Genomic DNA, 26,805 nt, shown 5'->3' on the forward strand with positions numbered 1-26,805 from the left:
ATTTTTGTAGGAAAGGATGAAAGAAAGTTGTCGGTCTCTTTGAAAAGCTGATATAATATGCTGAACTCTGAAATGTTTCCAATAACGCACCAAAGGTTTCAATTGTACTGCTTGGGAATTAAACTTTTAAATGAAACCCCATTCTGGCTTAGAACGAACACATCTGCAAAAAAGTAAACTATTACACATTATTTTATCCTTTCATCACTGTTACTTTTATCTTTTACAAGCAGCTGTAAGAATATGCTACATATAAGCAATTATATTTTTCATGTAACAGCATTTATAGATTTTGTCCAATGGTCCCCAACTTAAAACACTGATGGGGCCACAGTTCATGTATAATCTTTTGAAAAAAAAACAAAAAAAAAACAACTCAGTCATGCACATGTAATTATTTCCAGATATCTCTTTTTCCCACTCAGCTAGAATAAATAAATACCCAACTTGCCATCAATAAATAATTTGAAGCAAAAACAGGGCATTTTGCATGGAAAAACAAACTCATTTATATTTATGCTCTTTCATCTCTAAAAGTATCACAGGATTTCTAGTCAAAGTTCATATTGGAAACAAGAAATGTCCATGGGATATTAGCGTTGCTTTGCTAATTCTCAGATGTACACGCTGGAAAAATAAAGTAGAAAACGGACAGCTTTGTTTTCATCCAGGCTGTTATCAGCAAAAGCCGACTGCAGCGAGAACGGGGAGGGATGATTTCCATAAAGACTGGCTGTTGTCTGAAAGCAAGCAGCTGTCAGGCGGAATTACCTCTCCGACACAGACACCACAATCGAGGGCGCCCTTCCCATAATTCAGTCTGATTGGCTCAAGGGGAAAATGGCAGCCTGTGGAGAGCGAGGCGAGCGGCTGGTTGACAGGTTTGCATCTGCGAGGCTTGATGCGGCGTTTGCCTGTTATCATTTTGTCTGCTCGACGTGTCAGTTTTCTCACTTCGGATAGCTACCTGAACAAAGTGGCATGGAGAGTGGAGTCCGTGCTGTGAGGAAGCAAATAGGTGCCTGTGCTCTGTTTATCAAGACTCTCGCAACAAAAGGTGATGAAGAAAATAAGTAACATCACACGTCTTAGAAGATTTTGGAAATTATGAAGCATGGTAGTTTTGTTTGGTAGAAATACTACTACTTTTTTGTATTGTTACAAATTTCTAACTGCCATACATAAAAGAAAAAAAAAACTATGCAGCAGATTCAAGCACTTGTTGCTAAGATGCATGTGATTTTTATTCACATGCAAAACAAAGTAGGTTTTTGCATTCATAGACCAAAAATTGCGCTTGTTCTTGGTTTTAAAGGACTTCATGAATTGGTGGTGGGAAAAAGAAAAAAAAAAATCCAAAATTATTAAGTATTTAAACTAATAATAACAGATCAAATACCATCCACAAAAAAAGTATAATTCTAATTCCTGGCTAATTAATGTAATTTTTCTTCGCATTTGTCCAATTTACTGTATTTACTTTAGACAGGTTTTCTAAATTGTGAAGAACAAAATATGTCCACAGTTTCTATAGCAAAAAAAAAAGTGGATGTAAATGTATTTAAAATAATAATAAAAAAACATTACATACCAGGTGTTAAAATCAATGACCTGAGTAGCTTTTCACAAGTTTGAAGTGCTTGAAATAACCGACTGCCTTCCTCTCCAGTAGCCACCGTTTCTTTATATGTATATTCTTGTACATTTTCCATACCTCATGAGTTGGTTGATTATAGTCTGCAGTATGAGAGCCGTGAAACTGATGGCCATGCAGGACAGCCTGTTTTTAATTGAAGACGAATCTATCCAGTGTGCAGTGAAGCTAAGAAGTGACATTGGGCAAACAATCAAACGCCAAATGTTGTTAGTAGTCAAAAGTGGCCACGTCAGATGATATATTCCGCAATAGCAAACATTTTTATCCAGCTCAGTTAGCTCCAAGCCCGCAGAGCAGAGAGGCTGGGACAAAAGGCCATCACTCTGAGTTCACCACTCTGTAAACATTTTCCCATCAACTTTGGAAACTTGATGGGAGTTTACTCCGAAACGGACAACGTCAGAACTGGAGGAAGCATCTCCCCTGTGTCCCCGACAAGCCAGTCAACCAAAACAGGAAAGGTTAACACTGGGGACGGTGCTGTTCCGGTAGCATAACTAACACACCTTATTGTGTTATGCCAGACAAAACAAGAAAAGCTAGACATTCATTTTAAAAACTTAAATGTTCAGGGATTTGTCCCACTTTTTTTTCCACCATACACATCTGACTGACAACCGACAGTAACAAGCAAAAAGCGAGATGTTCTACTCCACCCTGCACAAAAAGCTTGAAGATTGAAATGCTTTGAACATAAACCAGAACCATTTTTGACAGAGGTCAGCAGCTGTCTTCATTCAATTCTGGTCTGAAGAATGATTAACAACAAAAAAAGTAACAAGTATATTTTTCTCTACAAAAAAGTACACCCAAACTATTTGTTTGCTCTTTTCATCAAGTGCAAAAAATTATGAACTTTTGCTTTTTCCTTCCTTAGATACACTTTGTAAAACATTTCTATTTTACATACAGAATTATCTAACAGTCAGATGAAATTTTGACTCCAGTTTAAAGTGTTCCATATTGATTTATTATATCTTATCTTCAAAATATTATTTTTATCATTAAATAATTGTATAACAAAATTTAATGACAGCATACAAGAACAACTTTTAAACAATGATTGGGCTTCCTACCACACATTTGATTTGCAAATGTCTTTGCTCTTTGTTGAATTGCACTACTTCACTTTTATTCATCACTACAAAAATCATGCTTCATATACGGATCACCAGAAAAACCATATGTTGGTACTAATTAGGATAAAAACCTAACTTTACCTTTACTGTGCATGTAAGCATCCAATCAAGCTCTGATACTGTATTAGTGTCGGGTTCATAGGCAAACCCAAATACTAACAACCCCACACTTGCACCCCTGGACATGTTCCAAGTGTTCCTCTCTGTGGCTTGTGTGGAGGTGAGTGACAAGGAGGGAGGTGCAGGGGGAAGTGTCCTTTAGGTGTCTTAATTATGGCGCTTCTCCTCCCTCTCACTGTCACCGTCCCCAGGGGAGAGAAAGACAAAAAGAAGGCAATGTTTCATCTCTGCTGCCTTGGTATTTTAAATTCCGAGGGGAGTTAGAGGAGAGACAGCAAGCTATTTCTTTGGAAAAGGAGGAAGAGAGAAAAATCAAATGATGGCTTCTCTTTCTCCTCCGTTTCTTGCCTCCTTTGCAGCTGTGTTTAAAATAAGGCATCTTAATAAAAGAGCTTTAATGGCGTCAAAGCAGGAGAAAAAGGCACAACTTGATTACTGTGACGGTTTTATTTAATGAGCTCAAAGCCTCTGGCTCTAACTTGGTATTCGTTTATTACTTTGTTGTGGGGAGATATATGTGACAAAATGGAACAAGAGCAGCGAGAGAATCGGGAAGAATGTTCCTCATATGGAAGTTTTGGCGTTGGTGATTTTCTTCCTGATTTAGATTCAATCCAGAACTCATCTGCCTTTTCTCCCTCTTATGCAAAATACTGCTGTGCTATGTACAGTAAGGAAAATAAGTATTTGACCACCCTGCAACTTTGCAAGTTCTCCCACTTAGAAATCATGGGGGGGGCCTGAAATTTTCATCTTAGGTGCATGTCAACTGTGAGAGACATAATCTTAAAAAAAAACAAAAAAACAAAAACAAATCGGAAACCAGGATGTATGATTTTTTAAATAATTTATTTGTGTGTTACATATTTGCAGCATGATTTCTGAGTGGGAAAACTTGCAAAGTCGCAGGGTGTTCAAATACTTATTTTCCTCACTGTATGTATTTATTGAATCAAAAAGAAATTAATAACATTTACAAACTAAAAACATATATATAAATATATACTTACATGATTTTATGCTTTTAAAAATATTTTAAATTTAAAATTAGGTATTTCTCAGTAATCTTTTTTTTACAATAAAAAAACAAGAAACAAATATTTGAATATATGTTATATTCGAAAGTCAATGCTGAGCTCTCTTCTTTTTTAAATTAAATTATGAATATATATAAAAAAGGATGTTGCAGAAAATGGATGGCATCAAAAACAATTTGGCAGACAGGCAGGCCCAAAAACAGCAGACTTAATTATTGATGGGAATAAATTACTCTCATTGGATGTTGGCTAGGCAACCTGTAGTGGATGTGAAAATAAAGATGGGTATTAATGTGTATGCCAGAGGGTAAAAATGGCATCAAACAAAAGGCAAAGAGAAAAAAGACAGGGGGGGAGGCATTAGGACGTAGAGCTGGTAGAGTGATGGTTGTGATACCTGGTAAAGAGACATTAGAGAGATGCAGAGGGAGTCTATAAAAGCAAACTACTCCTTAATGTCTCTCGCAAGTGTGATAAAGGCACAGGGTTGCAGCACAAAAAGAATGCTGGCCTTTCTATTTGAATGAACAGAGCAAGGGGGCATTCAAAGCTCAACTATTATACATAAATGCTAATAAAAAATGATTTCATGAATGTGCCCACGCACACATGCAAACAAAGGTTCTCCAAAAAAGGTCAGCTCCTTTGTTTTGGGACACAGGACCCCCTCAGATGAAAATATTGACAGAGAATAGGTGAGCAATGCAAAGAAAGGCCCTAAAATGAGATGGACAAAGATCCTATCTGTATTCTGAGAGCCTGCCCTCTTATAAATATTGGAAGAAGGACACTGGTGGGGAGAGGAAACGGCCAAATGGTGCATTTGAGAAATGGCACACCTGAGCACCACGCGGGATATCATCTCCCCCTGTCAGATCCCATCCCATTTGATCAAAATAATCGCCACCTTCATCGTTATCATCAATTCTGCCATCTTCACTGGCCCCATTCTCCATCTCATCAGCCCTTCTTTGGCTTCAAGAGCGGGGGGTGGGAGGGGATTTTTGGGATCAGATCAAATGCTTACATCTCATCTGTGAAAATCACTCATGGTGCACCTCTCAAAGTCATCACCATATTTATTGCTTCAATGCTGCCGACATATTTCCCACCTATTTAGATATTCGGACATTGTTGAACATTTCATTGGTGCCGCAGCAGCGCAAAGGAAGGCTCCTGCTGGGCTTTGATTACATCAACCGTTGTTCGACTAACAAGGACTAACAAGGAAATACAAATTGAAATTCAAATTTTAATTTGAAGGAAATTAAATATCCTTGAAAGAGTAATTTATTTCAGTAAATCAATTCAAAAGGCAAACATCCTGTATGAGATGGTGATATGATGTGTGATATTTCAAGCTTTTTGGTTAATTCTAGAGATTTTGGCTTTGAACTAATGAAACCCACAATTGAAGGTTTTTCAGAAAACTAGTTTTACACTGACAACTAAAAAAATGACTGTTAAAAGACAAAGTTATGTTATAACCTACGTGATAAACATCAACCACAGATGGTCACCAAAACCCTCAACAAAGAGGGAAAACCAAAACAGTTTGCTTCTGAAGAATCGGTTGTATCAAAGTAATTTAATGGAATGTTTTGTGGAAGGAAAAACTGAAGTTGAAGGTGAATATTGTGTAATAAATGTAATGTTTAACTGTGTTCTAATTTTGTGAGATGCATCTGTTAAATAAAATGTAAAAATGAAATAAAAAACTGTAGAATTTAATTTCTTGTCAGGCTGACAATCACATTATAGTCACGTCAAAGTGTCAGAAAGATTTCGGATTCTATATTTAAGATGCAAATTAGATCATGTTGTGGTCCGTGTGTAATTTCACCAGTTAGGCTTGCTTGCCAACATGGCCTTCATTGAACAACTTACTGCTGTCTCTATGAGCCTGTTTCATCTGCTTCTACTTTAACGCGTTGTTAATGCGGCACAACACAACTAACCAGGCCGGTCAAAGTTCACAGAGCAGATCCAGTTCAGGCACAAGCAGACACGCAAACCAACATTCAGCCCACATCACCTCTCTGAAACAAACTCCATCCTTATTTCTACACAACTTGTCCTTTCACAAAGCATCAGAAATAAACAGATGTACATACAGTACTCCACAGTCACCTTTAAATGTCTGAAAGAAAGACAAAGCAGCTTACAGGCCACAATAAACAGGCTATCTTATATTAAAAGTTATTAAACTGCAACATATTGCAGATAATTACATCCAGGAAAAGTGTGTTCATGGTGTAAAGCTGAATGTTTGTGAGACCCTCAGAGATCCATCTACATTTTTTAAATGCGTTAAATGTACAAACGTAAGTTTTAGCAGGAAATAAATGAGATGGAGATATGAATAGGCATCGGTCGGTTCATAGTTTAAAGGTAACCAGAGTTACGAAAGTTTATGGTTTAAAAACGTCTACAAAATTTTGTCAAATTTTACCATTTTTTAAGATACTACATTTCTCTTCCCTACAGTAAAGATAAATTAAGCTGTTTTGAATATTTCTGAAAAGCAATAGCGGGGAAACTGAAGGAGTACCCACTTTCTCTCATTTGGAGCAGCGCTGTTTTTAACTAAAAAAAAAAAACATGAGCTATCAGTAGCATGGCTGTGAAGCAGACTACTGCAGGTACAACCTGAGCAGACCGCGTGACTAATTAATATGAGTTCTGTATAATTCTGTCAGTTTGGGGATTTCAGAATCGCAAAACTCTGAATGGTAGATTTTGCACATTGATATACTGTATAAAGTCACTGGATTGAATGGTGTCTCATAGCTGCTGTAGCTAGTGATGTGCAATTGCAGGCGCCATTACAGTGAGGCATATAAACAAAACCAAACTGTTCTGATAAGGGATGAGTATGTCACAAAAATGGCATTAGTGCTCTTATTTCTAATCCAACATCTATGAAATAGATACATTTTTGACTTGATCTTAAATATTAAATTCAAAACATCCATAAATCAATGATGGCTGTACCAACAATTTGAACAACAGTTGCTTTTCAGTTTTATGTAACGGCAAATTGTTCTTTTAATTGTATGTGTAAATACAGTGAAACTGTGATGTTTCTTCAAAATTAAAATGTGAGAACCTCATACTGACACATGGCTATTCAGTATCTGGTGAGAAAAAAAAATCCCTCCTTACCTTGGCCATTTGGGCTTGCACCCCAGTGGCTTTGAGAGATGACACGGCCTTCTGAGCTGCAGCTGGACTGTCAAAATCCACAAAGCCATAACCTTTAAAAACAAGGGGGAAAAAAGGCAAAGAAATGAGAAATAATAAACATTAGTTAGGAAAAAATGAGTGCAGATGACTAACAAGGAGAATGATGAGCACTTGGTAATTGTAGCAGTAATAGGTTGGTAACATGACTACAGAGGCTGCCAGTTTTCATATCTGGTGAGCACTACATTGTTTGATAATTAGCGACACTGACGTTCATAGGGGGATGCTATGCATCTTAATTAGTAGCATGGATGAGCGATTTAGTAATAACAAACCCCGGCACCCTGCCCACCTCTACCTCCACACACTCTGATCCAGTAATTCACACACAGTTGCACACACTTTGAGCAAACACCCATAAACAAAGGCGCACTGAGTAGCTGTTTGTGGCAGGCTGTGGTTTAATGACACCTCATATGCATTAATTTCAATTAAGGTAATGATCATTTCTGAAAAGTCCACAATTTAAAAACACTGATTAAAGAATATCGCAGATACTTGCATAAACATAAGAGATGTTCATTAATTTTTCAAAACGACGCTTTTCTCCTGTTCAGCCTTTTGATTTTTGGAGACTGACGCTGGCAGACCCATGTCGTGTTCCTCAATCGCCAGCATATTAACTCAACCCCATTTCACAGCCTCCATAATCCTCTCCCTGGTAACAAATCTCCCAAAGTTTGACAGCATACGAGAGCAGCTGCCATTTCTCTCCCTCTCTCATCCTCATAAAGACACTTTATAAATTTCCCAGAATTTAACCTCGCTGTTCATCTTCTTACCGCTTTCTTCTATCCATCTCTTTCTCCAAAACACTTTCCCTCTCTGTCTGTCTCTCATATTTTTGTCGACCTTAACAGTCACCAGCCCCCATCTGGAAATTCATCAAAGCAGGGATGCAGGGGGGGAATGAAATCTGTGACTGTGATTTATGAGTTATTGTGATCCCGACGTTCTGCGGGATGTATCAGAGACGGGGTCACGTCCGTGTTAATTAAAATTTGGTGGCGGATTAAAAGCAGTCAATGGTGCCCTCTGATCCACTGTTTCAGGAGGAAAGTGTAATTAGAACAGGATAATAGCTGCAAGATTTTCCGTCGGAGGGGGTTAAGCATAAACTCACAAATGTCTAAGTACACATGAAAACTTACTTTTATCCTGTCATACATGTAGACGGTTTATACAAATAGAGATGTTTGTATAAATCATTTGTGCTGCGGTAGCGGAGAGGGGTCATTTTCCTGTTGGATGGCCGTTAGGGAGAGCAGGGTAATGTGAAAATCATAACCTGTGGTGGAAGAGAAATCGAGCGCGAGGACTGATTAATGGCCAGCTGTTAGAGTGGCTCTAGGAGGGGTGGCTCTTTAATTGTGGAAATATGAAGAGCCAGAGTAATATGTCCTGATTCAAGTAGGCAGATTTTTTTTCCCTTTTTTTTCACAAAAGGTAATTTTTCATCCAGCATTATTTTTCAAGTACCTGTAATTAAACAGTGCATCCAACTGTTCTGTTACACTAAATGACAACTAAGAGCAGTGGCAAGAACATGACAAATATATGTGTGTGGTGGAGTTTGATTAAAAACTGAAAACAAAACAACAAAAATTTAGTGAGATGTACATATAAAGAAAAAATGTTTCTCTTTTGGGAAACATTTTAATCTGAAACTACTTAAATCAACTGGATGTTAGCTAAACCCCGAATCAACTGCTTTTGCAGTTAAACTGTACATAAAGAGGGATATCTTTATGTTCCTGTGCAAATTATGACATTTTGATATTTAAAATCATCTTAGTGCTGCCCTCTTTGGGTTGGAGGATGGCCACTGCAGTTGAATTTTCCTATTGGCTACAACTGCACAGTTTGGTCGATGTCTATGTCACAGTCCCACATTTGGGTATAAAACAATCTCACTCAGGCACACATAATGTTAGAACAAAAAATGTTCATGTATTTTATTGGGACTTTATGTGACAGGTTGACAAGTGGCATATTACACTTGTGTAATCAAGTGTAATAATAATAAAGCATGCTTATTTTACAAATATAAAACTTAAAAGTATTGCATACATTCGTATTTGTATTCAGGACTAACTTTTGCTGAAATTACAGCTATAAGTCTTTGGCTGTATGTCTCTACTAGTACATCTGGAGTAGGCCATTTTACAAAATGAAGATGCATTGATCTGAATGATTCTCTGTAGCTCTGGAAGTAGGTTGTTGTCCTGCAGGAAGGTGAACTTCTGCACCAGTCTAATGTTTTTTTACAACCTGTATTTAGTTCCATCTGTATTCCTATTATTTCTAACCATCTTTCATGTTGTGGCTGAAGAAAAGCATCAGCATAACCAGAGCACCTTTTTCTACATTTGTTGTTTCTGTTACATGGTGAGTGGCAAACTGCAAATGAGACTTTAATAATGTAATTTGTTGCTGTTTTATGTGTTTATCATGTAAAGCACTTTGAACTGTCTTGCTGATAAAATGTCCTACACAAATAAACTTGACTTTGTACGGATCTCTGCAGCTTCTCCAAAGTCTTGCTGCTATTGTGACAAATGCTGTTCATGCTCGGAGCGTCAGTTCAGGTGGACTACCACGTATTGTTGGGTTTGAAGCTGTTCCTGTGTTCTGCGAAGTACACACCCCGACCCTCCTCAAAACCTCATCACAACTGTATCTTTAGGGTGTCTGTTATGTTCCTTGTAATTCATGAAGCAGTTTGTTCTCTAATATTCTCCAATAAAACTTCAGAGGCTTTCACAAAACCCCTCTGTTTAAATTCCCCTCAGATGGACTCCATTTATTGATTATGTGAGTTTGGAAAGCTGGAAGTCAGGTTTTATTTTGGGGTGAGAGAGTACAGGTGTGGTGTGCATGTGTACACCACACTTTTCACCGTTGTATGTATAAACAGTTTGAAAGACCTGAATATTTTTCCTTAAACTTCATAATTACAAACATCTCTGACGAGACAACCTGAAAAACCAAAGTATAATATATGCTCAGGTCCATTTATAAATGAAAAGTGGGTGTAAAATTGTCAAACTAAGACCAGCTGTGAAAAATAAAACAGCATACATGATGATACTTTGAAGAAAAAGCCCAAAACAAAGTCTGCCAACCATGAGCTCTTTCTTATTTCCTAAGACACTGTTAAACTCTACATGAAAAGAGTAAAAAAAAAAGTGAACAGTCCAGAAATGTGATAAGCGACCCATTTACTGCAATGTATAACTTAACAGAATTATAAGACGCTAGTAGTAAATAATACTAGCTTCAGTAGAACTAAAAACATTTAAAAAAGGACTGCCAACAATCAAACAACCTTCCCTCTTAATTTTGCTAAGGTGGCTAAAGGACATTTTGTCCCTCATCAGACGACTACAGTGGCAAGCAGAAGTTGACGTATCTAAGTAAAGCTGTCAAACAAACTGAGAAATCGCAACAAATTCCTTTGATATATTGTGGAATTGAAGCGTACTACAACATAAAATGGAAAGCCTCAGCAAAGCAAAACTACTTGAGGATATGTGTTCACGATCAATCATCTGGAAATGCCTATAGATGATGGAAACGGTTACAGTGATTTAAAACAGCATTTAACCCAGACGTTTTTGATAAGATAGCTTTTCAAAATAACCCAATCCATAATGTCAGACATCTTGATCTCTTTCTGTCTACATGCTGTGAATTTATTAGCACTGCATAAAATTTCAGCAGCACTGTCAGCCTACTGGTTCCCTATTAACACTCTAAAATAACTGCATCATACTGTAAGCTACACTTAGAAACCACAGCTCTTAGCTTATGAAAGTTAAGTCTGATCGTTACCTGAATGTCTTCTGACATTTCGAGTGTGGCATCCTACATGCAATATCTGATCATATCATGGCAACATTCAATTGTGCCCTTAATTCAGTAATCATTTTTTGTTTAATTAAACTTTACTATCCGTTTTTCACTCATCACAGATTACATTTTGCAACCATAACATTTGAAGGTCACATCCTGCCACATTATTTTTATACAGAGACTCTGTATGACTGTATTCTCATTCTTCCCACTAATGATGGAATTTAGATCTTTTTAATTTGACTGAGGTGACAATATAAATAAAGCCCCATTCCCCTTTAGTTCCACTCATTAGAGTATTTTAACTCCGCATTTAGGCGAAGCATGTAATGTAACTGAGGCCCTTCTGGGAAATGATTCACTTTAATAATCAGAACATTCCAATGGTGAACACTTGAAACTGCTGATTACAAATTTAATATTCACCCCATTACCACCTGGAGTGCACTTATCAAACTTTAAACAGAATGAGGATTTTGGAAATGCTGACCCATATTCTGAGAGGTGGAAAGAGAGAGAGAGAGAGAAAGAGACAGAGGGGATAAAGAGCGATAGAGAGAGAGGAAAGAGAATAAGTGCACAGAGGGAAGAAAAAGATTTTCTGGGGTCAGTGGAAGAAGACCCAACTGACTATGTGAACTGGCAGCAGAAGTAGGTCCAGTTTGCTCTTTTACTGTGCACTTATTCTGGCTGATATGTGCAAAATGACTCCATGATGTGTAATATTATAACCACAAAATAAAACTATTACAGGTTTAAGCAACAGAAAAAGGAGATTCATAACTGAAAGAGAAGCAGAAAAAAAAATCATCAAATTGTGCTTCTATCAGACAGAATGGCTGAGTGATTATCATTATTGTTCGCTGAATGAATCTGCAATTATTCTGACTCATACTTTAAGCTTTCAAGGAAAGCTTAAAGTAAGATGGTTAGATATTAAATAATTATGCAACTTAGACTGAGGATAAAGGTAAAAAATTTACTTGTGCTTATTTTAAGTTGATTTTTAAATGTACAGAGAGAAAATGGTCTAAAAGAAAATATTAAAAACAAATGTCGGTTATTTTAAATGTTGCAATGAAATAAATATACAGTATTCAGTTTTCAATACCATATTCTTTTGAATTAAATAGATATTTTTATATATCTGAAGCTTTTGTGATGTATTTATTTTTTCCACAAAGTTTCCCTTGTTAGAACCTGACTATTTATCTGCATCCCCAGAAAGTAGGATTTTTATTTTCTTTTTATCATGAGTATTTTTGTTGGAGACAGCTGGAGACATTTTTAGAGCTTTTAAAAAGTTCCCAGCCAGCATTAATTGGACAAACATAAAGACAGAGGATTGACATTTATTTCTTGCTTTGTTGTGCATCAACACAAATCTTGCACTTTTATTATCATTCAGGCCTTTTTATTGATAATGTCAGACAAACAAAACCAAAATTAGTTAAACTGCACAAAGCCATTTGCTTCTAGGACTGTTTATATGAGGTGTAGACCGTAAAATTAAGAAAAATAAATCTGTTTGTTACTCAAAACTAAGTGGTTGGTTCAGATCCTGTCTTATATAAGTAAACTTATTACAGAAGTACAATTAACACTTTGCCTCACCTTTGCAAGAACAACATGTGCTTTGCTGCATGTGGATTTTTTAGCACAAGCGACACCAAGACAATTAAAAACTAATTAAAGATTTGCTTGTTTACTATCAGTGGTATAACACAACACAGAACAATTTAAATAAAACCTGAATGTGTCTTTATATGTTTTTTGTCATTAGATGTTTTGGGCAGAAACCTTTTTAGCTCAAAACATTATTTGCTTTACTCCATAAAGGTGAGATGTTTATATGCAAACTAATTGTATGAAGGCAAGTTACCTTTATAGAACTTGCTTTCGTGAATAAATATCTTCCATTAAGTGACTTTATCATCAGTTTTGAGAACTATACTTGCAGATTCAAAATGCAGGTTTTAAAAAAAATCGTAAACAGAAAATATTGTATATTCAGATGATTAAAATTGATTGCCTAACCCTGAACTCACAAAATTATGAATTTATAATTTTAAAGTTGCTACAAATCTTAAGGTTTAAACACAAAACACAATTTTTTAAAGATTTTTTTAAGTGCTCAATGAATTTGACAAAATAATTTGAAATAGCATGCTTAATATATTAAAAAATAGCCATTTTCCATATGTCAGGTCATCCGCAATCTTTGGAAAATTACAAAAAATATAAAGGCAGAGGTGAGAAACTTTATGCTTTTGTGAAATAGCCCAAAAATTACTAGTTGTCAACATTTAGATATATGCATTTTAGCCAAGTGCAATGTCTATAACAGGCATGTTTACTGCTGCACTGATCCTTGATGAGTCACTTAGCTGAAGAAAAAGTCAATTAGGTTGTAAACAGTTAAAAAGCCATGCTAGACACCTAAGAAAGAAGATGAGTGCAGATGTTGCCAGAAAGAAAGGTTTCTCAACTCAAGTCAATGTTGAGTTACTGTATTCAGTAAGTGCACTTTCTCAAGTTACAATCTCAAGAGGGATGCAGGGGGCAAGGTGTTGCTTTGAAGCCTCTGCGCAGACACAAACACCCAATCGATTGCTGTCACTTAAAAGCAGCTCAAAGTGACGGACTACATGCGTGGCTGCTGATAATATTGTGCAGTTGCACACCAATATGCACACGGAGTCGCTGAAGGACACGTGCAGACAGGGAGAATGACACCACCACACACTCCCTCTCACAGACACACAAACAGAGAGCAATGTGCAGACACACAGACAGTCTGAGAGGAATAAAGAGAACATGAGCTGCCATATCATATTTCCTGGTCTGGCTCTAACTGGTAGCCTGTCAAGATAAAAGGACCATCTTCAATCAGTTACTACATGACAGTGCTGTACTACCCTTGCCTTGCCTTTACTCTGTGCTCTGTGGATGTGCTTGTGTGTACAGGAGGCAAGGTGATCCATAACACAGTCTCTTTAAGAAGGTGGAGTAGCATAGTGGATGTCACCTCGAGCCACGCACACGCAGCAGTCTTCAGCAGAGAGCGGAGATAAGGGACTCATTACAGAAAGAATCGACGTATCAATCAACGTTGCATCATTCTTGCATTCACCATCAAATTATGCTAATCCTAATTACTTCTGGGGAAATGACTATTCTTTATCTGCTAATAGTCAGGATTGTTTGGGGTTTCCTGCCTACAACATTCACTATTATTCTCCCCAATATACCAATTTTTCACATTCTTATATTCAGCACTAATGATCCCATTTTACACCCCATACAATAGAATAATAATGCCCTAAGCATGAATAATGAATCAATGTCAGGTTACAGAGACTTACAATGGACTGCCAGGCAATTGTTTACATGTTTGTGAACCATTAAGTAAGTTCTGAAGTAGCCATTATGTGAGCATTATTAATTACTTTGGTTACATGTATGCAAATAACTCAAACGTTGGATGGACTGTAATACACATGAGAATTCACAAATATTATTTTGAATTAAAGTATAGTTTTGTTTAAAGCTGATTCTGCCTAAATCTATCTGTTTAGAAACACAATTTATTAAAAATAGTCAAGCTCATATTTTGCATATTTAGGTATAAAGAATATATAGTTTTGAAGTGATACTCCTTTTAGATTATCTTTTTTTGAGAGATGTCTGTCAAAATCATTTCATATCAGAGGCTCTTGGTTGAAGGATAATTTTATAATTAAAATGCGTCAGTCATAAAAAGTTTACATTCAAGTGTAAATGAAATGTTATACCGAGGCTACATTAGCAAATTAATTAGTGCTAGCATATCAGCTAACATTAGTCTGTTTTGGCAGTTATGCTTTATGAGGTAACATTAGTTAATAATATACAGCACAGCAACAGTTACAACTAAAAGCTCTAACTATATTGTAAGCCTCTTGAAATAAAAGAAATGTTAGCTCTTTTTTAAAAAGAACTAACGAAATAAAGCACACACTAACATGGTAAAGTCAACATGTTAGTTAGATCTGTATTTATCATTTTATTCAAACTTAAGCAGAACATTTAGAAAAAGGTAAAACAAAACAAAACTTTAAGAGTCAAAAGCCTTTTGATTGATTATCGGCATGCAGTAAAGCTTGAAGATGGTTTAAAAGTAAAAATTATTTAATTAGAAAGGATAGAGCCTAACATTAAATATGGTCATCTCTGTTTGGTAACTCGTTTACGCATTTAGTAAAACCTTCACTTCGTAGAAGCTATTCATCTTTGTGTAGTTGCGACAAGTCTCTCTGCCTTGCAGGGTGGGTGCTGAATTTTGGGGGGCTGTGGTACACTGAACAAACACTGAGGCAGAGACCAGTGGTTTTACAAAAGTGAAAAAGGCATCCATGACTAACTGTGGCCAAGCCAAGACCGCCTTGGTCACACTCCAAACCAAAAGGAGAGCATCCCGACTGGGAAGCATTCCTCTGTCCTCCATTTACCCCGCACCACCAGCAGCTGAGTTTGGGATAAATTATGTGGCTACTAAACCATGAGTATTTGTGGAGTGAGTATAAACACTCGTGTGTGACCTTCACATTTCTTGTGCTTATGTGTGTGCATGTGTAGGTGCATAAGTAAACAAAGGGAGATGATAAATGTATCTTTCTGTTGCAGCGCCCCGCAGAGAAGCCTCTGCATTGCAAATAGCTTCTCAGCCATAAGTATTTAAAACTTCTGACCACATGACTGTCATCAGCGCAGTGACACTGCAGAGAAGTGACAAGACACAAGCCGATCCCTCCACCACCAGACTACAGCTTAATGTTCCATCTGACATTCATAAAATATACAGCTTTGCTTCAATCTCAGATTGAAAAACAGCTTCCAACAAATGTACAGCTTCTGCAGCTCCACAAATTGGAGGGCACTCATTTTCTTGTCCAGTGTCCAAATGCTACCTTCCTTGTGCTTGTTGAGAAAAGTCATTTGTTGTAGAATAACTCACATAGAAGACTATTCTATTCTAGACACTGGTGACAAGATAGCAGCAGGGGCAATTAACTTATCAACCTTCCAATGGATTTATAGCTAAAGCATACATCTCGGCCTGAAGCAGCCAGGTTATTGGCTGTATTGTATTTCTTGTCATTTTCCTCTGCAGGTGTAGGAGTATCCTTGTCAGAAAGCCGCAGTCTGGATCTGCAGAAGGCAGAGAGCCAGGGCCCAGGGCCAAAGAGGCCACTGGCAACTCATTGTCACGATGACAAACTGAGCACATGGTTAAAAAAATAAGTAATTCTTCATCCAATATCTGTGCAAGCGTTATAAATAGGATCTATATAACCGTGAGGCACCTAAATTACATGTTCAACTTTGTCTGCCCTTCAGAGAATAATGGAGGGATTTTACATAGAAATGAAACAAATGTATTGCTTTTATGTGGTGGTGAATCTGGAAGTAAAATTTTAACATTTACACATAGGAATACAGTTTAAACTTAAGTAGTGCAGCCCACAGCTAAATATTTAATGACTGAATGTAAAAAAATTAATAAATAAATGTTAATTTCTTGTAAATGTATCATTTAAAAACACCTTTTCACATAGAAACAGCTCAACATACACAGTATATACCAAATTTCCTCACCTATATACAGATTTACTGTAGGATTTAGTGTGCATACCGAGTAAATTTCTCTTTTATACACTCAGGGGGAAGAGCACATCAGGGGCTTCTAATTATATGATGACCCTGCTCTACCTCTTGAGTCACAGCCACCCACAATCAATTAATCTAATAACCAAACTGGCTAAGAGTTTCTCAGAAAGCATCACTTCTTTAACAATTATTGCCGGAGTTAACTTTTTTCTTTTTCCACTTACAGCAGTTTATTTCACAATGTTGCAGCTGTACCCTGACCACAACCATGGAGGTATTTTAGTTGTGTTGGGAAATAATGAGGATTTTTTCCCCACCAAAAGCAGCGTGAGAGTGAGCTCTTTAGTGGTTCTACAGAAACACAGCAAAGAGACAATGGTGCTTTCCCCAGCCAGAGGACCACCTCAGTGGCAATTCATTGTTTTCTAAAAAAAATATGTTCAATTCAATTAAATTCAAATTCTAATATATTATTTTTATCCCAAAGGGAAATTTGATGTTGTCATAACTCCTATCCTCCAGGTTTTTGTGGATGAAGTGCTGTAGGCAGAAAGGATCTCCGGAAGCAGCCAGTATTGCAATCAATCTGAAGACCGTTGCTGTATGACAGTATCATGGCTGCCATGACATACTAACAGCTCAATTTCCAGGTGCAGAGACTATATTCTACAATAACATGTCATGAATGACACCATTAGTTGTTGGCGAGCAATGCTAATCCCCCTCATTTGCATTTGACGCTTTGCATTAAATTTCTGTCTGGCTGTATGATTAGAAAGCCAAGCAGAGAGATGTTGGAGTTGGGGATATGAACTTACCCATCATGATGTAGATGGTTTGAATTTCATTCTCTCTCTGTTCTTTGATCCTACTATGTATCCACAAACCTTTTTCAATTTTTCTGGTTTTAAAAAAAAAATCATGGCTCAGGTTTTATTGGCGCTTGTAATATCTTAATCAGTCGCTGTCAGTTTTAAAAACAATACCTTGTTGACAAGGTTGCACATAATAAAACGGTCTAAAATTGAAGTAATAAGAGCAAAATCCTTCCAAGTGCACAGCATCAAAAACCAGAGGAAATAACTGTCCAACCATTCAATGCCTGAACCAAAAATTATGAACAAAAGTCAAGAAAACGAATAAATTTGAATAACCCAACTACTCCAACATGTCACCATGAGCAGTGCAATTCAAGAATGCTGATCCTCCCTTTCTTGTAATTCTTTTTAAAGAGGAGCAAAGTGCAGAGGAACTTTACAAATTATATCTATCCATACAGATGCTTTATTTCCTGCATAATTCATAAAATTAAACGGCTGATTTTTTAGAACAGTTTTTTGATCAGTATTTATTTTAAGTTCTCAATGGCTACCAACAGGAGCTGCTCACACCTTTTCATGGAGGCACTCTCAAACTTTGATTGGCTAGAATTGATTCCTATGAAGTTCTGCTAATGATCAACATGGTTTTCTTCTCTGCCCCTGAAAGCTACAGTTTTTTCTGTGATAAAGCCAGAATTTTAGGCAGAGGAGGGAAAAACAACTGACACTAAGCCACCAAACACTGGTAAATAATTCCACCTGACCACTTTAACACGCGACATCAGTTAAGTTTAGGGTAATACAACAAAAGGGTATTCTGGTTTAGAAGTACAGCAAAATTCAAAATCAAGTTGTAGGAAAACTTGTGGAAGCAGATGCTAAATAGGAGAATTTTTAAATTAAATTATGCCATTTAAAGATTACACTCAACTTTCTTTTATCATAATTTTGAACTATTTTTGTTATTTGACAGTTGTTTTAATATAAATTTAGACAAGTGAGTCACATTATAGTTTTCCCTCTTTACTGAACACAATAGAAATCATAGTGACAAACATTTCCTTACTCTGTCAGAGCGACTTTCATCTGTTTTCTCCATTGCCTTTATTGTTTCTCTTTTGTTCTGTCTTATTATCATTCCTTAATTAGCTCATATCTGTTCACACTCATTAGCTACAGCATTGCACCATATGGCATTTTGAAGATTTCCGAATATAAAATCGGGATACCAGTTAAACGACTGTTTTCACTGAATATGTTTATAAGAAAAGATGCTACAAGCTATATTGCCATCCATGATGTCTTCATTCAAAAACGTACATAATCAGCATTGCCATATTACATTAAAATTAATTATTTTATCTCCTAATCTTTGAGCTATAGACGACACAGATAACCTTAGGAGAAAAATAAGAGCAATTTGTTGAATTGCAGCAACATATTGCTTTATTATGAGTGCCTCTAAGCTTGGTAAGATAATTCCAAAAACACTGATGTGTTCGGTGCAACCTGTCAAGAGCAGTCGAGAAGGTTTGAGAAGTGGGCTTATTATTTGTCAAGAGCTTGTTAAACGGTGACCCGTGGCAAAAACAAGAAAATCTACACATTCTCAAACATCCAATAATGCACAGAAAGCCAACATTTATGCAATATACACTGATGTAAAAGTACAAAACATCTAGATGCCAACATACAAACTTGTGCAACCACATACCAGTCTGTAGCTACCCAGTGCAAGTACACCCAAACCTCTGCACACATTCAGATATGAATTAAAACATGACTGCATAGCTCCTCACTGATGGGGAAGTTTCATAGTATACAGATTTTTACACAAAGAGCAAGTGCAGCTCCTCTTTCACACTTCTCTTTCACTTCACATATGGAATGTCTTAAAATAACTTCTTCTTTATTCCACCTGTACCTGGAGACTGCTACGTTTTGCATTCAGGCATGGTTCTATCTCCCGCAGCACCATATGATCCTTACTTCAGCATCAGTTTAATATATAATATAATCATGCCCAGTCCAATACCAAGCTAAAAAGATGAGATGACAAACTAAATATATGAACAAAGCCAGATCACAGAATAGCCTGTTGGATTGGATCATGGAGAAAATCTCCAAGTAGAAGTAAACTTTAGAATCTGGACAAAGACGAATCATCCGCTGGATCCAAATGAATATGCAGCTCATTTTTTAGGTCTTGCATCTGTTAGTCATTCATGAGAAACGGCTCTGCCGCCCACAGCTAGAATTCCTATTCATTGGAGTTATGATTTATGCCACCCTTAACTAATCAAGGGTATGATCATTAGTCAGGGGATGTGCAGAGGGTGAAAGCCATGGCAGTTAGGTGGAGAGTTGTATCTTATACAGTGTTTCGCTTGCATTTTATGGCTTAGGTTAAAGATAAGAAATTACTGTAGATACACCTCCTCACCGCTCACTGGTGTTTCCCAAGACATTTTGTGAAATTTGTTTAAAATGTAATATTATTTTGAAGACTTCTTTATAATCAACTGGGTTGATTTTTTCTATCCACTGTTGCCACATTGTTCCTTAGGAAGGGGGATTTCTGCAAAGTCATGATGCAATCTGCAGGACTTAGACTTTCTTAGACATAACTGTTAACAAAATCTGTTCACAAGTACTTTGTCCAAGTCAGAGTTAAGTCAAGTCAGAGATATAATGAGGCCAAATTGTACTAAAGTTTTCAGTCTCTACAGATTAAGATAATATTGTCACATCAGATTCATCTGGTCGCCCTAAAATACAGAATTGATGGATGGTTTACATTAAAATTATTATTCCTAAACTTAATTTAAAACACAGGAATTGGTTGCGGTTACACAAAAAGTTGATAGACAAAAGATTAGGCAACTGATAGACTGCCAGAATGTAAGGCTTGTGTCGCTAAAAAGAAAATCAGTAAATGTTTGGTCAAGATTTTGTTTTAGAATGTCAATATTTATTTGTACATTTTGTGTAGATTATATTCTCACATGCAAAATTAAGCATATGAGATGGTAATTTAGCAGGATAATATTTTTTCAAATTAATAGTAGCACAATAAATGTTAATATATAGTTGTTCTCCAAAGAAATCCAACATCTCAAACTTTTTTAGACATTGAAGTCTAAGTTTTAATGATGTTTAGGATCGCCTGATAGCACTGCAGTTGTTCATTAATCAATTATTCTTCACAAAAACAACTTCCCTAATTTTTATGCACACCGTCTTAATACTTGCTCATTTGTTACATTAATTTAAAATACAAACTTGGAAGAAGTGGTTAGCTCCTTTTAATTGCCCTTACCTGCTGAGTAACATCACAGAAAACCTTATCTACCACAATGACCATCCATTACATACATTAGAGTTACTCAAATGATCTACACTTAATGGCTTACCTTAATCCCTGATTACATGAGACAGGCTTTGTTTATCAAACCTCGAGTCTTACTCAAATTTAAACTCTTTATCTTTTTTTACTTTAGTCACAATTTCCCACCTCAGCTTTTTACTGAATGACAAAAATGATGGTGAACTGATTTTGTGTTATAGTATAATTTGGATTGTTTTGGATTTGGATACTGGACTGGGTCTGAATTTGACAAAATGACTGGTTTGTATTGGATTAATATGAGATGAAAAGGGTTTAATATAACTCGATATAAATTGTGTACCTGATTGTCTTGTAAAGTCCCTTGACACGGTATTTGTTGTGATTTGGTGATTTACAAAACCAAAAATGGAAATCAATTAAATCCCATGAGCTAGTGGAAAGAAGAAATTACAGCTACCAAAAGTCTCAACAGTGATATTTTAAACATGTTTCTATTGATACAAATTTCAAAATGTAAGATTCCCCAACAGATTCTCCAAATTTCTAATTGTGTGAAAACGCTTGCTCTTTTTGATTTCACCTCACCACTGCCCCTACTTCTGACAAGATGAATTAGAAATCCACAAAAAGAGGAGACAACTACACTGCATGTGAAAACAGCACAGGAAGTGGATGGAGTACAAAAGGTCAGAACTCAAGGAATGTGCTGCTCATAGCCAGGCTTCGTCTATTTATGACAAGCTTAGCCATTCGGATATCTACTTGGTGAATGGCCAGCTTGAACCTTACAAGAATGGAGACAGAGATAGAGCAGAAACTGGGGGAGGCGCTTATGGTGGGTTCCTGTGTGTACGTGTGATTAGAAGATGTTAACAAAGGCTGTTAGTGTTATCCAGTAAGGTTCTGCACACTGAATCTGTCCAGATCAATGTGATTATCTCTCAGCTATTGCTAATTAGAGTCATTAATTCACAATGCAAGCAGGAAACAGCACACACTTACTTTCCCTTCCTCCTTTGGCTGATCTCGCCTTTCTCTGAGAGTGCACAGCCTCTTGGAAAAGGTCTGTGTGTTGGCCACACTTCAGTCGAGATTCTCATCTGCACATAATTCACTTTCAAAGGGCAGAGAGGGCGGCAAAGAGAATCCTTAATTGCGCCGGCACAGTGTCCAACATAGACAAATGTTTATATCTTGGCCCTCTAATGAGAAACCAATAACGGATGCAAAAAGTATTCTAAGCCCCCCACACCCACCACAGATATGCATGGACATGACAATGAGAAACAGGCCATATTGGAGAACTTCACCTCATTCATCAATAGTCCTCATGTCCAGTCATGGAATACTTTACTGAGGCTACCCACTTATGCAGCAATAAATCTGTTTTACAGAATGTGACTTTGTCTGTATTTCTCCATCAGATTGATCCTTGGGTGAGGCAGGAGGTCTTCAAGCTTCAACAGTCAAACTCCTCACAGCCTTTTAAGGCGAAGTAAAGAGGCAGAATGTATTTTCAAATAAGACCATGCTGGATCAATATCCCAAACGAGGGGAAAGAAAACACCATGCAATAACTTTTTGATTTGAAAACATATAAATTTGTGTCATAGTATTCACTCAAGCATTAAAGTTTCTCAACATACTGATCAGAATTTTACAGACTGTCAGTATGTCGCAGAGCAAATGTAACAATAATTCCTTCAAGATGCACTTTTATGCAAAGCCCTTGAGAGTGTTTAGCATCGTCGTATAAAATGGACAAGAAGTTCCAGGGCAAAGAAATGAACAACACACTACAGAACACGCAGACAAGAGAAAATCTCCTCATCTCATCTGTCCCCCACTATTCACTGCAGTGGTGGTGGGCCTGTAACAGCACAGTGTCAGGCCAGCCAGTGAAACGCCACGCTTTTATCTCGCAGTGGCGGAGGAGGAGGAAAATAAGGGTCCTTCAAAGGGCTGAGGTCATTTCCTGTGCCTCAAGGCTCCGACAGAAAAAAATAAAATGTCTTCATTTGGTCGGCCCTGCTTTATTTCAAATGCCGACGCCGCCATTTAAGAGGGCCCTTGTGGGCACGGATGGCAAATGAGCACTTTTTTGTTGTCGCAATCTATCCCCTTTTTCCTGCTCCCCTCGCCATTTTCAACCCCCTGCTTTGTCTTTGATGTAAACCTCAAATCATGGTTGTATTTTTTTTTAAGTATGTGTAAAAGTGCAGGGGCAGATATATAGATGATAGACTATGAGAGGGAGTAGGTAAAAACAGGCAAAGATGAGATGTGCAAGGCTGCAGAGGAGCATGAGAGCGACAGTGTAAAATTAAGAGCTGAATGGTTCCTCTCATCCACAGCCCTCTACAGCCCCAAAGCCCTTTCATAACTTCCTGTTTTTTTCTGAACTGGGAAACATCCAAAGCACATGTGTGTAGTAGGAATGCACTGTTCACATGCAACTGATATTGTGTGTGTGGGCGCGTGGGGGTGTGTGTGTGTAGTAAAGTAACGCAGCAGTGAGCGAGTGAGTCAGAACTGGCAAGATAGAGAGGCTCAATGAAGGGCCTGCGTGGTGCGGTGGAGGAGAGCAGCCGGAGCAGGCAGACAGGCTCACATGCTGGGATGTTAGGAGGAAGAGTGATAGATCTATTGCATGGCCACTGTTGCTGCAAGAGCAGAACACACCTCGGGCAGATGGATGGGGAGTGCGTGTGGGGGTACGATTAATCTTTGCGAGTGTGCCCTTTGTGTTGGAGTGCGTGGGAGAGTTGTATTACATGGTCTTGGAGTGTAGTTTTGAGATGTGGTACTTCAAACAGGGCTTTACAGTACTTCTACGGCTACTGAAGGGCAAATGTAGCAGACAAATGTATGGTAGAGGAAAGAGGAATGCATGTTCATGTTAGTGCGTGGGTATTTGTCATGGTTTGTTTGTTTGTGCTTTGGAATACACCTGACCTGTAAGAACAGAAAGCATCGACACTTGTTTATTTCTGAAACACTCCCACTCCTATGATTCCACCAAATATCTCACCCAGTATCCTTTCTTCCATCTTTATTGTTCGGTTTATTTCTCTTTTATAGCCTTTTTTACTGGCGAAACACAAAGGTTCCACTATAACACAACCTTAAAATGCTCATATAGAGGAAATAAGCTTTATGAGGTACAGCTAATTAGAAAATGCGTCTAATCGTTTGATGTTACAAATAGCAAATCAGCCAATTACATGGCAGCAACTGAAATAATTTACACATGGTGAAGAAGACTTAATAGAGTTCACACTGGGCATCAGAATGGGTTACGAAAGGAGGGTTATGTAACTTTAAAGTAGCATGATTGTTGTTGCCAGACAGGCTGCTCTGAATAGTTAAGAAAGGGCTTATCTACTTGTGTTTTCACTCACAACCATCTCTCAACTTTTTCAAAGAGTTATATGGAAAAGGTAAAGTATCCAGCTATTACAGCTGTGTGTACAAAACTACCATGTTGATATAAGAGTTCAGAAGAGAGTAAGCAGACTGGTTTGAAGTGGTAGAAAGAAAAAAGTAGCTGTATTTGTTACAACAAAGGTATGCAGAATACCATCTTCAAACTCACAACAGGTTGAAAAAATTGCCATTCTTACTCAAGTTTATCAGACCATAAAAGACCAAATATGACAAAAATGTTTACAAAAACATTCTTTGTGCATGGATGACTGTAAAAAGAGTTAAAAGGTAGTGTATGTAAAGCAAAACATACACTGCACACTGAGTTACTAATAATGTGACTAATGAGGTAAGAAATTCTGAGCACCAAGACATAAAAAGAAAACCTCAGTAAAAATTCAGAAAATTTGGGAGAAAAACAAATTTTCCCACAGCAGCTATGTAAAACGTGTGCCATGGCTGTGCCAAGACCTGCCCTGGTAGTACTGCCAATGTTGCGTGTAAAAATAAGTACATAAAATGTTCCTTCTTTATGAGGAGCTTGTGTAAATTTTTAATTGTCAAGGCAAAACTAATTCGCTTGAACTACAAAAACACACAAGACAGAAATGACAGAGGAAAAAGATCACAGTGTGATGGTGGTTAGTTGACACTATTGATGCTTAAACAGCTGTCAGGGTGCAGCAGGTCAGGATGATCTGAAAATTTGCTTTCGTTTCAAAAATATTAATTGAAAAACGTTCCTTCAAACAAGCATTTACTTTGACATTTACACATTTCTATAAAAGAAAAAAATACAAGCATGTAATAAATAGACACAAAGACAGAGATGAACAAAAAAAATACGATGAACATAATTCAGATTGTCCTTCCTCTAGCACATCTGATCCTAACCCCGAGTGCACAGGACCACGGCTCACTCCCACGGCTAACCGTTTAAATTCGCTTTTGCAACTAGGACTGGTTTTTAACTTCGTCTTCTTCCTGACTAATAAAGCTCGACCTTGAACGACATTTTTGGGACACATAATGAAATAGATTGCTTTGTGAAGTTTTCCATTACATAAAATTGTTTTTCAATTTAAGAATTGAGATTTTCCTTTCAAGCTTGCCAAATCCTTCATCTCACATTATTTTTTTGTACTCTTCCTACAAGTCTCGTGTCGATCCGCCGCCCTCTTTCCACTTGTAAAATATGCTTGCTTATGTTTGCCTCTTGGCATCTCAGTAGTGTTTCATACCAGGAGGGTGAGTTATGGCAAATGTTGTATCCCACACAATAAAGTGCTAAACTAGTTTGATTTTTTTATACTGTGTGCTGTGCATAACTCGGGTTAGGAGGGCACTGAGAGTTGTAAACATTTCATTTCTTCAGTTTTGTCGGACACAGAATTTCAAAGCGGTTTGTCACCTTGTGTTATAGCACTGCTCTTTACTATAATCCCCTTTAATCTGAATTCTACACACAGATCTTTCCTACCAGCAGGCATTCATTGTGTTGTCTTTATTATCGAGCAGGACGTGTCAAGATGATCAAACTTTATTTTATCCACTAACTACTGGAGTTTTGACCCTGAGAATTGCCTGGTGGGATAACGTCAAATGTGCTGTATGGCTAAGGAGACAGCATCACCTTGAAAGGCCATGCTTCAGAGACTGGGAAACCACAAAAAAGCAATTAAAAGTATTGATGAAACTTCAATAGCACTTTAACAGTGCTGCCAGACACCTTAAGGCGAACACCATGCTATTTTTCTTTTTCTCATTCCTCTAATTCCTACTATTTTACAGCTTCTTCGCTTAAATCTTTGCTGATCTTTATCATTAACAAGTAACTGCCTAAAAACATGTAAACTGCATTATCTGCAGCCGAGCACGGCCTGTAGCAAAGACACTAAGAAGATGAGGGTGACAGAAATATTAACCGAGGTTTATCTAGTCCCATAAAGCCTGTTACCGCTCAAATTACTCAAGAAAGTATATCCAGTTATTTTAAAAATGAAAAAAAAAAAAAACATGAAATAAAAAAGTACAAATGGAGGGCCTGGGGCCACTGCTGCCTGTAAAGCAGCGTAGCATCAACCAAGATAAGGTGGTTTTCATGAATTCTTGCAGTGGTAAATCAGCGGCTCCCCAAATCACAGAGTTACAGCTTGCAGACTCCTTGGCTCAATTTAAATCTATACACAAGCACATATTGCTCCCTAAAGACTGATAGCATACTCAATGAAACAAAGAAAGTAAGAACTTACCTTTGCACTGGTTAGTGTTCTTATCGAGAATGGCCTTGGTTGACACTATTTTTCCATACCTGTAGAGACAGAGAGAGCGCGGTCAGCGTTCTAAACCCCATGACACCGAAATGTTGGAGCAGTTTATTCAGATCATCAACCTGTGGTCACAGTCATGTCTTATTTTTCATATTATCTGCCATTTAAGAGAAACAAGCAATTTTCAGAGCTGTACAAATGTCAAAAGCCATTGGAAAGAGAAATCACTCGAGGTT

At 37.3% G+C, this 26,805-nt stretch overlaps 1 protein-coding gene across 4 annotated transcripts in view; it reads right to left on the bottom strand.

Moving 5' to 3' along the window:
• The window catches only part of rbms3 (RNA binding motif, single stranded interacting protein), a 334,935-nt gene that overhangs the window by 149,639 nt on the left and 158,491 nt on the right, over nucleotides 1-26,805 (bottom strand). For all 4 annotated transcript variants that reach the window (XM_032580204.1, XM_032580205.1, XM_032580206.1 and 1 more), the window contains 2 exons: nucleotides 26,552-26,610; nucleotides 7,119-7,210 (listed from right to left, as the gene is read on the bottom strand). In XM_032580204.1, coding sequence (XP_032436095.1) covers nucleotides 7,119-7,210; nucleotides 26,552-26,610 — 151 coding nt within the window. The remainder of the gene's footprint in view (nucleotides 1-7,118; nucleotides 7,211-26,551; nucleotides 26,611-26,805) is intronic.

Source organism: Xiphophorus hellerii, chromosome 13 (assembly GCF_003331165.1).
Source record: "Xiphophorus hellerii strain 12219 chromosome 13, Xiphophorus_hellerii-4.1, whole genome shotgun sequence".
NCBI lineage: Eukaryota > Metazoa > Chordata > Actinopteri > Cyprinodontiformes > Poeciliidae > Xiphophorus > Xiphophorus hellerii.